This window comes from Camelina sativa, chromosome 16 (genome assembly GCF_030686135.1).
Source record: "Camelina sativa cultivar CO46 ecotype springtype chromosome 16, ASM3068613v1".
In the NCBI taxonomy this organism is placed as follows: Eukaryota; Viridiplantae; Streptophyta; class Magnoliopsida; order Brassicales; family Brassicaceae; genus Camelina; species Camelina sativa.
Genome location: NC_141895.1, coordinates 8,702,405 through 8,720,942, shown reverse-complemented (window position 1 = coordinate 8,720,942; position 18,538 = coordinate 8,702,405). Strand labels below are relative to the sequence as shown.

The 18,538-nt window shown below is 34.0% G+C and overlaps 1 protein-coding gene and 1 pseudogene across 2 annotated transcripts; both read right to left on the bottom strand.

The window, feature by feature from the left end:
* Positions 1-12,443: 12,443 nt before the first annotated feature.
* On the bottom strand, positions 12,444-13,803 carry LOC104750233 (uncharacterized). 2 transcript variants are annotated; one of them, XM_010472002.2, is made up of 3 exons: positions 13,716-13,803; positions 12,963-13,215; positions 12,444-12,717 (listed from the first exon to the last, which is right to left on the bottom strand). In XM_010472002.2, exons 2-3 carry the CDS (start codon positions 13,191-13,193, stop codon positions 12,595-12,597), a joined length of 354 nt encoding a protein of 117 aa, XP_010470304.1. In that variant the 5' UTR covers positions 13,194-13,215; positions 13,716-13,803; the 3' UTR covers positions 12,444-12,594. The 2 variants fall into 2 exon arrangements, with proteins under 2 accessions (XP_010470304.1, XP_087349433.1); XM_087493307.1 differs by lacking the exon at positions 13,716-13,803 and having other exon boundaries at positions 12,963-13,354.
* A 3,111-nt stretch (positions 13,804-16,914) lies between these two features.
* On the bottom strand, positions 16,915-18,265 carry LOC104753530 (large ribosomal subunit protein uL3y-like; annotated as a pseudogene).
* Positions 18,266-18,538: the final 273 nt, after the last annotated feature.

Below are 18,538 nucleotides of genomic sequence, written 5' to 3'. Positions count from 1 at the left end.
TATATTTACGTTTTTTCAAAAAGTTTAAGAGATTATAAATATTTAAATTTTTATAGAATGTTTAAATTATTATAAATATTTGAACTCCGTCGAAAGTTTAAAATATTATAATATATTTAAGTCTATAAAATATTTAATTAATATTAATATTTTCACTCTTAAAACTTTTAAAAGTAAAATCTCAAACAAATCTGAGATTTTTATTTTGTTAACTTTATCTACTTAGTAAGAAATCAAACAAATAAAAATTAAGATCGTGAGGGAAAACCTCAAACAAAGACAACCAATGTTGTTTTTAAAGAAGTTTTCCAAAATCTCCATTAGGAAAAGAGGAATGGTAATTTCTTCCTAAATATTTGGTAAATCATAATTTTTTTTTGAATAATATCTATACTAATAACTCTATATTTATTCTATTTTGGTGTAAAAGTTATGGTTGAAGCGGTTAAGGAAGGAGTATGATACCTCCATCAGTTTATAAGTCATGTCTAATAATACGTATTTTTAATTTTTTTTCTTCTCTTATTGTTTATTTTGGATATTAAACATTCATAAACACAAATTATTATTATTATTATTGCTACAGCACAAATTATATATTTTGTTAGTTACTTTTTTTGTAATTTGTATTTTTGTAATGTAGATTTTTATTTTCACTTATTGTCTTTGTTTATATATTGTTTATTTGTTTATTTGGGTTATATAATGTATGAATTTGTATATTTGTATTTTTTGTATATTTGGGGTTATAGCTATCCAAGAAAAAGAAAAATTATCGGTATGTGGCAAGAAAAAAGAAAATTAAAAAAAACAAATTACTAAAAATAAATATAACCCCAGCACGGGAGATTCCCTAGTAATAAACTAAATGCAAATCACTTTGAATGTTGACATCGCCCTAACAAAATTTTCTACAAAAGTGGATTAATTAAGTAACTTAGTTGTACCTTTTAACTAATTAATTAGAGTTAATTAAACCTTACTTAACAATAATTGATGATGTGTCATTAATTATATATTGGGCTTTTTTAAAGATTTCATTCTTCATTTATTTTCAAATTTTTAATTTTTTTTTTGTAGCTCAAACACCGGTTTGGAGAGAACTATTATTTACACTAAATATTTGAAAAAACTTATTTAATTCAATCATTTCTAAAATCTCACATATGATAAATTTTTGAACCTTATTGTAAGAAACACTTTTTATGCATAATTATTAAAGAAAAATACCCTGAAATAGTACTAAAAAGGTTTTATTGTCAATTATATAGCATACATTCTATACATTTCCAAAAATAATATTATTTAACACATTAAAATATTTAAAATTAATTTTTAGAATTTTTTTTAAGGTTTAGGTTATCAATTTTATATTTAGGGTATAATTCTAAAGAACTATGGTTTAATATTTTGAATTTGAATTTTTTATTTTGAGATATTAGTTTTAAAATATAGTGTTATTTTTGGAACTTATGAAATGTGACTTTAAGTTTGAAAGAAAGATTTAAATTAGCGCTATTTTGTAATTTATAAGAAAAATATGAGAAGCAATTTGGGAATAGAAAAGAAAAATCAAACCAAAAGGGTTGTAATTGCTGACAAATTTCACACACAGACTTTCAAACTAAGATACCTTTAGCGTCTCGTTCCTAACCCTTAAAAGAAGAAGAACAAGCTGTAATTGAGAGTCAGCGGTCAAGTCTTGTGAACAACATCGAACACGCTTATATATGGATATGCTTCAGACAACTAAATATGTCTTCCCCACCAAATTAAATAAGGAAAGCTAGCTGGATTTCAATTAATTTTCCATCTTTTAAAATTAAATTTATTCATGTTTCATTATAAAGATTTGGTTGGTCTCTCAAACTTGTTTCTTTGACTTCATAATTACACTTGATAATTTGAATCCCTCATTATTAGACCTTTTAGAAACAATACACCCATGAACGTGACAGATCTAATCAATTATGTGATATACTGTCAAAGTTTATCCTACTATAACTACTTCACACTTTAAAAGGGTTTCCAAAGTTTTGTTTTCAACTTAGGTATTGACTGGTTCTCCCGCTATCTCCCGTAAACGCTGCGTTTGCGGGTGGTAGCGGTTGCTAGCGATTGGAACCAATCACATAAAACGTTCTCAATCGCTCCTAATCGCTCCCAACCGCTTCAAATCAATGAATTCCAAAAGCTGCTTCCTACAAGCGTTTGCGGTTGCGGGCGATTGCGTTTGGAATTTTTTTTAAAAAAACTTAAAAGAATTCAATCATAATGAAATTCTTTTGTGTTATATCTTCTATCTAACTATTTTATTCATTAAGGATGGGAGAAAATGAAATACGGATATGATTACAGAGATTATAAAATAAACAATTGGAAGAAAATAATATTCTAATTAACAATAACCCGGAAAACTTGATGTAAATTTAACGACGCATCGCACATAAATTCAAAAAAATCTAAATAAATATAATATTTCATCAGAATTTTTTAAAAATGAGATTATTTGTGAAAAAATATTAAAACAAATCACCAGTGACTCTTCTTAACTCTCACTTAACCATTCCTACCGATGCAACTACTGACCCACGATCTAAAAGAAAAGAGAAAAGATCTACGATCTAAAGCATATATTTTGTCATTTATCAAATTACTTGATTAAATTTTTGGTGAAAAGCCAAATGCATAAAGGAATAAGTATTTCAATATGAAATTTATTTATTTTGTGAATAATTATTTTAGTATTTTTTAATAAATTTAAATTATAAATCAAGTTTAATTAAATTTTTTGTGTATTTAAACATTTCTATATTATATCACATTTATTATGTTCCAACAAGGGAGGATGTGGATGGTGAACCCAGTGCTGTTAAGGCAAAATCACTAATGGTAGTCCCAATGGAGGGACTGTCCACCATTTGATGAGCATTCTAAGCTGGAATTGCCAGGGATTGGGGCGGCCTCAAGATCTGACAATTCCTCGTCTCATGGAATTGCGTAAAAAACACTTCCCTGAGGAAATGTTCTTGATGGAAACGATGAACTGTAAGGATGTTATTGTAGATATTCAAGTCTGGCTTGGTTATGAGAATGTATATACTGTGGACCCTGTTGGAACCTGTGGTGGGTTAGCTTTGTTTTGGAAAAAGAGTGTAGATATATCGGTGTACTATGAGGATAAGAATCTACTAGACTTAGCTGTACAGTTTGGAGAGTATAGTTTTTTCCTTACCTGCGTTTATGGGAATCCCAATTTCTGCTATAGACACCAAGTTTGGGAAAGACTGACAAGATTTGGGTTATCTAGAAAAGGAAACTGGTGTATGATTGGGGATTTCAACGAGATTTTAAACAATGAAGAAAAACTCGGTGGTCCAAGAAGAAGTGATAACTCTTTTCTACCATTCTCTACCATGCTTAAAGACTGTGGAATGTCGGAGCTTCCTAGTTCTGGCAATGGATTCACTTGGGGAGGGCGTAGGGGAACCCACTGGATACAAAGTAAGTTGGATAGATGCTTTGCTAATAAGGACTGGGTGTCGTGTTTCCCTGCGGCTAATCAAGCTTTTCTCCCCAAAAGAGGATCTGACCACAGACCAGTATTGGTAAGTCTTGTCTCTTCGCAAGATTTATACAGAGGATCTTTTAGATTTGACAAGAGATTGCTACACAAGCCAGGAGTTAAAGAAGCGATAAGCATGGTATGGAGGCAATCTGCTATTTCGGCTCCAGCTCCAGTTTCGCAGAGAATTAGAGACTGTAGAAGAGTGCTTAGTAAGTGGAAGAAGGAGAATGAGATGAACTCAAAAGTTAAAATCATTGCCATCCAAAACGAATTGGAATTGGTTCAGTCTTCTTCAGATCCTTCTGCATCTAGATTAAGATCTTTGAAAAACAAGTTGGTTGAAGCGAATAAGGAAGAGGAATCTCACTGGCAACAAAAGAGTAGAGACAAATGGATGCTTGAAGGAGACAGAAACACCAAATTCTTCCATGCTTCAGTTAAAAACTTGAGATCTAAGAATGGTTTGGATAAGCTCCAAGATCCAAATGGCATAGTGCACAGATCAGAAGCCTCCAAAGGTGAAGTGGCGGCCAGTTATTTTCAGAACCTCTTCTCCACTTCTTCTCCGGTCGATATTCAAGCAATGCTAGAAGGTGTTACTCCCAGAGTTACTGATGTGATGAATCAATCGTTACTAGCTAAAGTATCCAAAGAGGAAGTTAAAAATGCAGTTTTCTCTATCAATCCATCTAAAGCTCCTGGGGCTGATGGGATGACTGGTATGTTTTTTCAACAATACTGGGATATTGTCGGTCATCAAGTCACTTCTGAGGTGTTGGCTTTCTTTGATTCGGGTATCTTTCCAAAAGAATGGAACTTCACTCAGTTGTGCCTCATACCAAAAAAGGTAAACTCTTCTCTAATGAGTGATCTAAGACCAATTAGCCTCTGTTCTGTACTGTATAAAGTGGTGGCCAAGATTATCATGTCAAGACTCCAACCCCTTCTTTCTGAGATAGTGTCGCCTAATCAGTCTGCTTTTATCCCGGAAAGGCTCATCTCAGATAATATTCTTATTGCTCATGAAGCCATTCATGGATTGAGGACAGACAAAGTTATCGCGAAGGAGTTTATGGCTGTCAAAACCGATATGTCCAAAGCATATAATAGAATGGAGTGGAGTTACTTAGAAGCTTTGCTGTTGGGTCTCGGGTTTCATCAACGGTGGGTGCAATTGGTTATGTTCTGTGTGACTTCAGTCACTTATACTGTTTTGATAAATGGATAGCCTTTTGGTATTATCAATCCTCAGAGAGGACTCAGACAGGGGGATCCCTTATCCCCTGCCCTGTTTGTGTTGTGTGCAGAAGGACTTACTCATCTTCTCAACAAAGCGGAATCAGAGGGTAAGATTAATGGTATCCAATTTTCGACAGAAGGTCCGGCTATCCATCACTTGCTATTCGCAGACGACAGTCTGTTTATGATCAAAGCTTCAGAGGATCAAGGTTGTGCCCTTCAAAAGATCCTTTCTGATTATGGGGAGGTAACAGGACAATTGATTAATCTGGAAAAGTCATCAATCACTTTTGGAGCCCAGGTAGAGCAGTCTTTAAAGACAATGATTGCAACTAGGTTGGGGATTTTTAAAGAAGGAGGAGCAGGTACCTATCTTGGCCTACCTGAGTGCTTTAGTGGATCCAAAGTGGAGAAGTTAAGCTACATTCATGATAGAATGAAAGGTAGAATGTCCGGTTGGTTTGCAAGGACCTTGTCCCAAGGAGGAAAAGAGATTCTGCTCAAGTCGGTGGCTATGGCAATGCCAGTGTTCGCTATGACCTGCTTCAAGCTCCCAAAGAAAACTTGTGAGAATTTATCTTCAGCTATGTCAGCATTTTGGTGGGATTCAACAGAAAATAAAAAGAAAATGCATTGGATTTCATGGGAAAAGCTTTGCTTACCAAAACATGCGGGCGGACTGGGGTTCAAAGATATCCAAATATTCAATCAGGCTCTTTTGTCTAAACAAGCTTGGAGAGTGCTGCAAGACAAGGATTGCTTATTTGCAGGTTTTTTCAAAAGCAGGTATTTTCCTGATAGCGATTTCCTTAGTGCAACTCTTGGCTATAGACCCTCCTATGCATGGAGAATTATCCTTCATGGAAGGGATCTTCTAAAAAGAGGGCTCAGACAGATGATAGGAGATGGAGCCTCAACCTTTGTATGGTCATCTAGGTGGGTGCTAGATGGGATCATGAGAGCCCCTCTTATGAAAAACATTCTGTTTGATCTGGATCTTATGGTGAAGGATTTACTGGATACCACTACTCAATCTTGGGACTTGGCTAAGTTGCAATATCACTTTTACCCTAGGGATGTGGAGCTAATTCTCAAGATCAAACCTGTTATGTCTTCAGAGGATTATCTGATTTGGGAACACACTAAGAGTGGTGCGTATTCTGTCAAGTCTGGTTACTGGGCAGCTTATCAGAGAGAAAAGATTGATCTACTAACAGAAGCTTTGATGCAACCCTCAGTTTTACCCATCAAGAATCAGATTTGGAAGATCAGCACTGCTACCAAAATCCGTAATTTCTTGTGGAAAGTAGTGAGTGGAGCTATTCCTGTTGCTGATAAAATGTTATCGAGAGGGATGAAGGTTGACTCTAGATGTCAAAGCTGCGGTTTGGAAGGGGAATCAGTCAATCATGTACTATTTTCTTGCACAGTTGCTAGACAGGTTTGGGCTAAGTTTAATTTTCTTGTCCCATGCAATGGGTTTGATTCTGAATCAGTTTTCCAAAACATCTATTATCTACTGTTGGTGAGCAAAAATTCGAAATATCCTGTGGAAGTTAGAACAGCCTTCCCATGGGTTGTATGGCAGCTCTGGAAAAACAGGAACTTATTCTCGTTTGAAGGCAGAAGTTTTTGTGCTTCTAGAACAGTAGCCAAGATTAGAGATAATGCTTCACAGTGGTTTCATGCGCAGTCCTTAACTGCTGCAGATGCGATATTTGAGAGGTCGAAAGTGGATTTGGGGAAAAAAGGTTGGTATCCTCCGGTCCAAGGATGGAAAAAATGCAACCTAGGATCTTCATGGGATAAAGAAACGAGTACAGGAGGAGCTGCTTGGGTTTTAAGAAACGAGAAAGGGGAAACTCTTATGCATAGTCGAAGATCCTTTGCTTCAGTTTTTAGCAAGATGGATGCTAGTCTTCTATGTTGGTTATGGGCAATTGAAAGTATGAAAAGCCTAAACTTTGATAAGATTGTTTTTGCTTCTGAGGATTCGGCTCTTATGGGAGCTGTTCAAAGACCTCCAGCTTGGCCTTCTTTCAAGTTTCAGTCACGCTCTATAGGTAATGCCCTGGGAAGTTTTTTGCAGTGGAAAATGTGGTTAGAAGAAAGAAGCTCTAACCTTGTCGCTCATTTAATCGCAAAGAGTGTTACAAGAGAGGATCGCCGTCAATCTTATGTAGCAATCGGATATCCTTTTTGGCTTCATAACCTTTTTGTCTCTGATTGTGCTTCTATTCGTTTATAGAGCTCTTCAGGATGGCAATTCCTGTACTTTTTGGTATGCTGGTTAGTGGGTGCTTTTGTAAAGATAAAACAGCTAATATCCTTTCTAATATATATTATTCAGTGAAAAAAAAAAAATTATGTTCCAACCGCTATTGCACTCGCTGGTCAACCAGTCGTAAACCTCCCGCAAACACACCAATTTTAAACCGCTAAACCCATCGTTCAAAACGCTTGAAACCGCAATCGCCCGCTTCCGTAATCTCCCATAACCGCAGCGTTTGAACCAGTCAAGCCCTTTGAAGATTACTAAGCTAATAATAAGTTTCTCTCAAAAACTCTCAAACCATCCTTCGTACTTGATAATTCATCCCGTATCCCAACAAATTGTTAGAATCTTATTTAATTAATTTGATTTAATTAAAGGAAAATTGGTAAAAATAACTATAAAAAAATTAAGCTGCTAACCATTATAACCATTAAAATTTATATTATTGAGAACTTCATTTTTACCAGCATCACCCATTCACATTTATCACCATCACTCCTTACCATCACCGGCCATCACCAATCCCTCCAATCACTAGCTCCGGCCAATATTGCTGACTACCGACCTCCGGCCACCACTACCGGCTACCGACCTCCGACCACCACCTTCGGCCACTAGCTCCGTCCACCACCACCGGTTACCCAGCTCCGACCACCCACCTCCAGCCATCTGGTAATAGGGAAAACGGCCAATTCCCCCTGAACTAAGTTACTTTATTGTATTCATGTATCAAGTTTTAATGTGTGCTTATAACCACTTGAACTAACTTATAATTTGAATTTACTACATAAACTATTCAAATGTGGTTGAAACCCCCAAATTTCCGGATGTCGTTAGTTACACCGTTAACGTAGCTGACTTGGATGCCACATAGACTGAATAAAACGACATTGTTTTGTTTTTAAAAAAAAAAGATTTTAAGAAAACGCGAGCTTAGATGCTCGAACCCATGACCTCCGACAACAATATACAAACTTGACTCCTAATATGCTATTAGAATTCTCAAAGAAATGCTATACATAAATATACTTATAATGTTCTTCGTCTTCTTCTTGTTGATTTAACATTGGGATATCTACAGAAGTACAGATTATGAAACCACACTCATATCTTCCATAAACAACTTTCTCTTCGATTATCACAATTTTTTTATAAACAGATCTGACATGATTTCTTCTTGAGATTAGCTTGAAACATAGAACAATTGATGAAATGCCCATAAGTCATTGATTAAAAATTTAAAATCAACCCGTAAAAATCAATAAACTCGTCTCAGACATTAGATCTTTCACAAACATTGAACAATCCATGAATTGGACTAGATCTCCAGTTTTCACTGCTAATGGAAGTGTAACGGAGAAGAGTAGACCCGAGCACAAACGCGACATAGTTCCAGCTATGATCAAGCGATTCTTCTGATGGGAAATTGAAAACCGGCTTTAGATGGGTTTGGTGGCCTTCCGCTTCCTGCGCCTGTACGACTCTTTTCCTCTTCAATTACAAACTGTAGACACAGAACCGAGGAGGAAGAAAAGAAGAAGAATATAATATATATGTTTATGTTTGACGCTATAACCATAATTGTAATAGCTCATCTGGTATTGGCTTACATGGATGTTATATAGGTCAAGGGTTCGAACCTCAAAGATGTCTTTTAAAAAAAAAATCATTTTATACGTAGTTTTTAGTTCTTTTTCTTAAAATACAGTCTATGTGGCATCCAAGTCAGCTACATTAACCGTGTAACTAACGGCATCCGTAAATTTGGGGGTTTTAACCATATTTTAATAGTTTATACAGTAAATTCAAATTATGAGTTAATTCATGTGGTTATAAGCACACTTTAAAATTTAATATATAAATACGATAAAGTAACTTAGTTTAGGGGAGAATTGGCCATTTTCCCTCTAGCAATATTGTGTAATTTCTTTTTACTTCTTTGGTTAGTCATCTAATATTCAGAATTAGTGTGCTATATTCTTCAATATATTTCTAATTTTTTCTATCTAACTAATTAACCCTTAATTAAATTAAACTAAGAAGAGAACATGTGTCTATTAGTGAACATACCCGTACCTTCACTCTTCGTATACGTCGATTGGAAAGGACACATATACATTGGTTGTAGAAAAAACGTTTGGAGTAATATATAAACACATCACTTGGCATGAACAAGAGATATAATAGCTTCGTCTCTTTTTCTTCTTCCCATAAATTTCTGAAAAAAAAAAAAATAGAGTATGTTTGCCAGGATCACCAAAGGTGTGTAATATAGAGATTGATAATTGAATCCTCAAGATAGACGTCCACTAAACTACTTATACCATAATAGAGACTAAATTCTGTCTTAGGAGATTGCTTGAAGCAAGCCTCCTCCATCATTTACCTTGAAGAAGAGAAATCATCAAATGAGTTTCTATTTGATATGTGTTTGATGTGCTTCTATATTCTGGAAAAAATACAAATAACATATGAAGTCATGATTCCTATAACTCGATTTGATTCAAACTTTACTTTTATCTATGTTTACCGTTCTTTGGAAAATTACTTGGTCCCAAATTTGAGTTGAGCGTCAAAGTGCCTAAAAAACCCATCACACGAGAGTTGCTTGTAAATTTTTAATTGTTGACCTATCATATATTCTTTTGAATCAATTATGAGAAAACCATTTTTTGAAGTGGTTTTTGTTGATTTTACCATTTTTTGAATAGTTTGTTGATTTTACAAAAATTTAATTAAACATGCGCTTTATTTGTTATGTTTGGGTTTAGTCGGTTCTATTTGTTCTTAGGGTTTAGTATTTGGTATTAGGTACGTATTGTATTTTAAAAAACGGAAAATACGTATTTTTTTCTTCACAAAAATGGTAAAATCCATAAACTTTTTTAAAAATGGTATATCCAAAAAATTTCTTCAAAAGTGACATTATTAACAAGTGTCCCTATTCTTTTGCTTATTAAATAGAAGTCAACTCATCCAGGAAAAGTCAAAAAGGTTCCCAAGTTCTAGCTACCAATTGGTGATGTGATTCTCCCCAGAAATCGACGCTCTAAGGTAGGTAGACTGATATTCTTAGAATTCCGATGACTTGTGAAGCGGATGATAAGGGGTGAGATAAACTCAAAAATCCTTATGCCCCAAAATCTCTTAATACAAACCAAACAAAGCAAGGCGGTAGAGTTTTAGATAGAAGCTTCGCGGAGACATATGACAAGGTGTGAGAAGAATCCCGAAAATTCTTGTGCCCTAGACTCTCTTATAACGACTCTTCAATCCTCAGCTAATGAATGGCAACATCAAGTGCTGTATAATCACTTGATATACCGAAAACTCATTGTTGTAACCCACCAAAGAGAAAGAACAAGTTCCAAAAGGAACAAAAGGAGTTTAACCACTCTCAAATAAAAGATAAAAGAATTCTTGATTGCTTGATTTCTCAAATGAGATTACATGTGTTTATAAAGAGATAGAAAACTTGGACACAAAGCCAAGTATTATTCTTGAAACTAAAACACAATACAGATAGTAAGTTGAATGAAGACACAACTCTTGACGCATGTTTCTCTTTCCAAGTTGACTTGAACTCTATTTTCGTCACTCTTCCACCACAAAATAAAGTGATTATTTTGGGCTTTCTTGGGCTTGTATTAGGCTCAAAGTGGACTGGACTTGATAGATATCATCCACAATATAAATTCCCATGATTTCTTTGGCCATAAGCTATTGTATTAACCCATTAAATGTTTCCTTGATCTTTTCTCTTTTTGACTCCTTGGTCAACCTTGCTGATGAGAAATATATTCCCCTTGGTCTTAGTAGAAATGCCTCTTGGTTGCCAAACATAATTCTGGAAGCACCTAAACCAATTGGACCTAAAACTCTTCATGTGAAGAATTAGATTGTCCTCTCTTGGCAAATGAAGTGTATCCTTGTATTCCTTGGGCCAAATCTTCTGTTTATGAGCTTCTTGGAAACATAAGAGATCTATTAACATCCTCCAAGTAGTTTTGTGTCTCAATTGTTTCTGAGTTGGTTTGTGTAATACGATCTTTTATTCAAACATGAAACTGGGACTAAGATTGATCCACTGGCTTAAAATATTTATATCTTTCACATATGAGCTGATCTCAATGTGATTTCAATTCTCCATGGTTCCGGAATGGATCAAGATTCCAGAACAGTTTGGTTCATAGCTCAAATCCCTCTTACTTGGTTGGAATCCTCCGGTTAATGCTCGTAGGTCCAAATCGCGTAGCCCGGAATTCACCTGATTTGTAGAATAAATAACTCCTTCATCCAAACTCTGATTGGATTGATTCAATTTCGAGATATACTCTAAATGAGGTAATAATGTATCCCAATTAATTGTTTGGCTGGAAGAATTGATCTTTGACTTTGTTCGTGTTGAACAAAACTCAAAAGTCGTCTTGGATGGTCTCATGATCATATCAATTATTGGACTTCCAAAAATACGACAAAACAAGCGTCGTGCATGTTTTGTTTCTAATTAAACAATTTTCTGTCAATATAAGGTCTTTAACCGCGCTACTCAACCAACGAATGGTTTAAACCAACTTAGCAGTGTCTAGTTTGCATCAATATTTCTGATAATTTTGTCTAAATCGCAGTGTTGTTTTTTTTTTTTTACTTTTAAGAATACATAATGATATACTGTATCATATTTTTCACGAGAATTGAATACCTGTTAATCACTGAATTTATTCTTATACAATTTTTCAATAAATTTAGTCTTTTAGCAAGGGAACCCATCATTTTCAGGGTTATTCTGATGCCCCTTTAAATTCTTCAGCCGGTTGTTGTGTTTGGACCGTTGTGTGCGATCATTCCACTTCCTATGCGAGAATCTACCTCTTAGCTAAGTGTACTATATATCATTCTAATAGAATCCTCGTTAGTGTTTTGAAGTGGAACTGTGAAACAAATAAAAGAAGGACATGCATAAATGTGTGAGAGGTTGGAGTGTAAGAGCTAGCCTTGAATGATTGTGAATGCCTATAAAGAGTGAGGATTTTGGCCTAAGATTGTGTAGTCTGGATATGGAATTGAAATAGCATCCATTGTGATCATTGGTGACAGAATAATCTGCAAACCGTCATGTGGTCGAAGAGAGAGCATGACCACTGAAAAGGGCATGCATGATGCATGCACTTGGAGACTCCACATAAGATAATTTATGGGAGTACCCAGTACGGTTTGTGACTTAGGTGATATTCAGAAGAGTTTGGTTGTCGGGACTAATGTTAATGGGAGATGATGTGTTTTAACCAGCTGACATGATGTCACCGGAAACGAGAAAAGAAAAAATAAGGGTGGAGGCGGCTGATAGCCTGATACCATATATTGTAATAACTAAACATATACTTTTATTAGTTAACATCAAGAGCTTTAACTGAAGAAATTGGCTTCGTATGAGTAAACTTTTATGTAGCTTAAATGAAACAAATCAGAATAATTATGATACAACGACTAAGCTAAGAGAGAGTATAATATATTAGAGGTGGGGAGGCCAGCGAATGCCTTCTCTCCGGCAAGGAAATGGCGCCGAAAGAGCTATGTACGACGGCAGCTTTTCTCCTGGCATCACCACGGACACATCTGACGTACTAACCGGAATCTGCCATTTTACACATTTTAGTTATGCAATTACTTGATAATAACATGGCCTTTGACGTCAATGTTGTGGGTTTGTAAACAAACTTACACATGTTACTTTTTTCTTTTCATTAAAGCATAAATCTATCAAAGTAAGATCATAAAGTACTAAAAATCTTTTTGGTGCCCTTCAATTCTTTTGAGGAAAATAATATCTTTGATAAATGTAAGAATAAGGCACATAAAAATAAATAAAAGATTTTTTACCATAGAAGATTTTTGAGCATGTTGCTGAAGCTGATCAGCAGAGCCATCGTAATAAGAAGAATGATCGGACCTGAAGAGATGTTCCAGGATTGCCAATATGATGAACATTAAAATCAATATTGCAGTCGCCACAAACCCAAACCAAATCGCATTCATCGATGGCCCTGACGCATCCTTGGTTTTGTATATGCTCCATGTTCTTATCGTGTTTTCCGACCTTGACTCGGTCATCAGCTTCAACACTCAGGTTTTCCTTTAATGTAAGAAGATGCAGAATCAGAGACCAAGATTGAAACATAAATGAGAAAAATCAAGTAATTATGATATCTTTCACTTAATATTTATAGCTCTTCTGTTTTTTTTTTTCAAGTAGAACAGAACATATATAGAAGAATATAAAAACACAAAGCACACTTTGTATATGCTTATATTTATTGTGGTGAGATATATACACATATATATATTTATATACAATCTTTATATCCTAGATAAGCAATTTCTTCAATTCTTTATCATTATTTGATGGCAACGTAAATATGAGGATATCTTTGTTAAAACAATGTCTGAAATCCATGTTATTTTGAGTAATATTCGCGATAAATAAAGCAAAATATCTATGTCATTTTTTAACATAAGGTAGAATTAGATTATCTCGATAATCATTTATATTTGTAAGATAATATCATATAATAGAAGAAAACAAATAGATTATCAAACATAGTAACAAGACTTTAATCTGTATGATAATAGTACCTAGGGACTATAGGAGAAGTCCTTTGGTCCCTGGGACTATAGGAGGAGACTCCTTCATTGTCTTCTTAAAGTGATAATTTCACATTTGTCCATGGAATTCTTTCATATAATTTATCTTCACTCTAAGTATCATTTGTATTACTTTCTTTCTTTAATTCCCCTACTAGGCTATTACCAAGTCTTCTAAGGAAATTACACATTTATTGTTATTCTTCTTTTTGTTGATAAAGAATTATTCGAGTCTTGAACAAATTAGTGGTGGAATAGAATTTGAAATATCAAAGGATCGCTTAGTAACCAAGAAAATTAGATGCGGTGTGTGAAGTATATCGCAAAAAATATTTTATACAATTCAATTTGTATAAAATATTTTTCTCATTGTAATAAAAACATGTTTGAAACGGTAAATTCGATAAATGATATGTGGTCTCGTATTCTTCCTAGTTGCACATTGAGAAGTCGAACCATTGCGTTATAACCAACACTGTCCTAATTAATTTAGTTAGTCTTGGCGTATAAGGTCTCGTGAATACTCTGCACAAATTTGGGGAACATGACAAAATGTGAAGACAAAGCTATATTATAGCTAGCTTTTGATCAATTAAATAAAAAAATTCCATGCCATATAGTTGTTAAAAACATAAATATTGTCCATCCTTTGTGTTTCTTTTTCATTTTTATAATCTAACAACGGCTTTAAAGTTTGATGTTTCGGTGCACAAAAACAAAAGTTTGATGTTTCATGTACTTTACGTTAGCGGGTACTATATCTTTGTCGTTTTTATGTTTACAAGAAGCAAGCAAATTAGAATTATGTGCAATAAAAGTTAAATAAAACATACACTGTTAAAGAATTAAGAATAATAATTGTGATAGATGCCCTTCGTGTCATGAGAAAGAAACAACAAAAAAAGAACCATTGGACATTGGTTATTGGTATTGTTATTTATAACCCACACAGAAGCACCACTTGAATTAATTACGATCATAACATACTTTTTTTTTGTAGGGTAGATTATATGTTACAGCCATAGAACATGTTTTTTGAATTACTTTATGTCATAGCTGATGTTTGTTTCCACCTTTTAGCCACCTGCATAATTTTGGACAGAAATATCTCTAACAAGATTGTGATCTAGTTAGAAACAAATCAATACACCAATGTTTCTCGTTAGCTACAGTCAAAAAGAAAAATATTAATTTAAAGAAATAAAAAAATAAAGGAAAATAATAATTAAAAAGGTTATCATAATAAATTAAATATATTTTTTTCTCCACCTTTTTGTTTTTGTTATCACATTTTCTCTATTTTCACTTTTATAATTACTTTTTATTTTTGTAATTTGGATTATAACTATTTTTTTCAATCTTTTATGATCCATTTTAATTTTTTAAATTATAATTTTTTTATTTTGAAAACTATTCCAGCTTCCCAGTATCATATAAATATGTGTACGTCCATGATATTAGTTTTTCTTATATGTATGTACATATTATAATGTACGTACACAATATTTCTTTAGGGTTATTATATGTTTATAATGTACACAACTAATATACGTACACAACATAATGTGTACAACTAACTATATCAGAACCAACCAATTAAGTTTATAATGTACACAACTACAATACGTACACAACAAAGAAACGAAAAAGAAATGACTGCTGCAAAGATTTCTTTTTGCAGCAGTCATTTCTTTTTCGTTTCTCGTCTCTTTTTGCAGCAGTCATTCACAGTTTTTTCATAATTCTTTGTTTTTTTTTTAGACATAAATCTTGTAAATTTAGCATATATTAGCATATATAAATTTAAAAACGAGATTCTAGAATACCACCTCTCCTCTTCTGATTTCTTTGGATTACTCTTCACCCAATTTTTCCTGGAATTTAGTCGTTTGTTGCTACTAATTATCTCTTAAACAATTAATTATTAGCTTTCCTATTAGATGGTTTGAGAAAATAAAATAAACTAAGATTTCTCACTAATTTCCAGAATTTGTTTTGGTGAAGAAGACAGTTTTTTGAATTTCCGCTTACTCTTGGTTCTTCTTTCTTTTTCTCATCTCATAAATATTTTTTTTTTATAAATTGAAACAATGCAACGGTTAGTTTATCCCCACATAATTAATTATTTTAATCAAACTGAATCTCAGTACATCAGTCACAAGGTATAGTTGTTTTATTTTTACTAGGTGGCTAAAACTTGGAAAGTTTTGTTGAGTTTGCCTTCCCGTGAGAGAAAATGTTGACTTGGAGTGGTCAGTGAAATTTTTTTTTTTATACTCCTTCTATTTCATTTCAAGTGATGTTTAAGATTGTTACACACTAATTAAGAAAACTTATAATTTACCTCTTTTTAATAAAAATATTATTCAATAAGATAAAATCAATTAGTAGCAAAATATAATGTAAAATATGATTGGTTAAATATTCATTTTTGTATTCAATTTGAAAACATCACTTAAAATAAAAAGAATTTTTTTTTGCTAAAACATCACTTAAAGTGAATAGAGGGGGTATTACGTAACTTCAGGTAGCAATAATGATGAATAACTTTTGCTATTATGAATTTATGATGAAATATTATTGAGCTCCGATTTGATAAATGTGTGCATGCTTCATTGCATATGGTAATTATGTTTCATAATTATTTCAGTTTGAATTTTCCTATTTATTGACTTTTTAGTAAACAGTGGTTAATGTATGTGTTATTACCGCTTAGATTTTTTAGTTTTTTAATTACGCTTATGTACGTTGAATGTGAATTGAAATCGAACTATTTAACTAATCTTTAGATTGAACATCTTGCTATGGATTTACTAAAGCAAGTAATACATCCTTATAATTAAATTTAAACCTTCCATGTTATATAACATCATATCAGCATGCAATTTGAGACCATAAATAATTAGCCATCAATCAAATAATGAGTCTGAGTCGCTTGTATAATTACTACAGTTTCAAAATAAGTGTTGTGCATTTCATGATTTTGTCTCCCGTTATTAGAAAACTTGGCTAAATATGGTTTCATGAGTTCGCCATGGACGTGAAATTGTGCTTAAGCTTTTTACCAAGAACGTTAAAACCAAATGGTCAACAAGAAAATAGAAACTATATATGGAAATCAATAATAATACTCAGAAACGAAAACATTGTTCTAATATATAATATAGGAATGATTGAATTATTTATTAATCTAAGCTTTGATTATGCCATAGAACTTAGCCTTCTCCTGAGTACTTTGGAAACGACCGCACGAAAATTTGGGAGACGTATCGATGAACTTGATCTTGATTCAAAGCAACCCTTGACGTCTGATTCACAAATGTCGGTCTTAGAGTCAACACCCGCTTCTTTGGCCCCATGCAACATCCCTTGATCATCAAATAGTCTTCTTTCACTACACCATAATGCGGGTATCCTCCCACTGGTGTGATTTTTTTCTCAGTTCTGTCAAGCTCAGTCATTGCTAAATGAGTCTCTTGGTCAACCTTCCCAATTCGGCAAACTTTCTTGGTTATCTCAGTACGGTGGTGGTATCCGTTTGGCCCGGCTCTAGCTGGATACCAAGCACCTATACAAGCCATCTTGCGAAGACCACTCTTAGCTACATCTCCACCATTGATTTGAATCTCACTCAGATGAGCCTTCTTCTGCTTCAGCCATTTCTTCTTTCTTATCTAATGAACATCCAAACAAATGAATTAGGAACAAAGATAAAACAAGTTAGCCCCTACAATTAGAGAATGATGGAATACCTGATTGTGAGCAAGAACTCTTATGACAGTGCAATACTTCTTCATCCTCTCCAACTGACTTTGAATGTCTTTTTTACCTTCTTCCGTTTCATGTTTCATTGAGTACTTAGTGAAAGCCTTCTTCTTAGACTTGTCCCAGTTCTTGTAGAACCTCCTCTTTACATCTTCACTCAAATGCTGAGCCCACACAGTGTCTAGAGTGCGAAAACCACGGAGTGTCTTCACGTACCCAACCACACCAACCACAACCATTGGAGGTGTCTCAATCACAGTGACAGCTTCACACGTTTCCTTCTTGTGGAACCCTGGTACTGGTAGTGTCAGTTTACAAAGATCAGCACAAAACACTTGTATTCATATTGAATCAAAAAGAGAAAGAGAGTGAGATAGCTAGCACACTTGCTCCTGGCATTTCAATTTCTCTCACAATCTGAGTCATCCCAGCTTTATATCCCAAAAAAGAAGTGAATCTGCAAGGCTTAGTAGGATCATCCTTATGGAAGACCTTCACTGGAAAAACGAACTAGGCTTGTCTGATGAGACTACACAAGCCATATGGCAAACTCTTAAGATCTAACTACCTTTGCCACGTTGTCTGTTAGCCCTTTTCTTTGGAAGGAAACCCAATGAACCATGTCTTGGATGCTCAAACTTTCTGTGAGTCATACTTTATATGTATGTAACAAACACTGAAAAATCCTGTATGAATCAACAGACAAAAAAGGCAACCAATTTTGAAGATGAAACAAACAAAATACTTGCAGAGTAACTATGAGACTTAGCACACAAGACACTTTCTTGAATTCTGATATATGATAAGTGTTCCCTCCATCAAAGGCCTATGGCATATCATTACAATGCCAAATCTCAAGCTCAATAAGAGTGTTTCAAAACCAGAAACCAAATAAAAGGTTTCCAGTGACAGAGCTGCTTTGAGATATCCTTGATTTTTATTATGTAGTATCCGAGGGCTATCACTTCCAATCAAAACCAAAATCCCAGACAATACAGATGTGCCAGTCACATGAAATTAGTACAGATCAGAGACAAACCAAAGAAGCA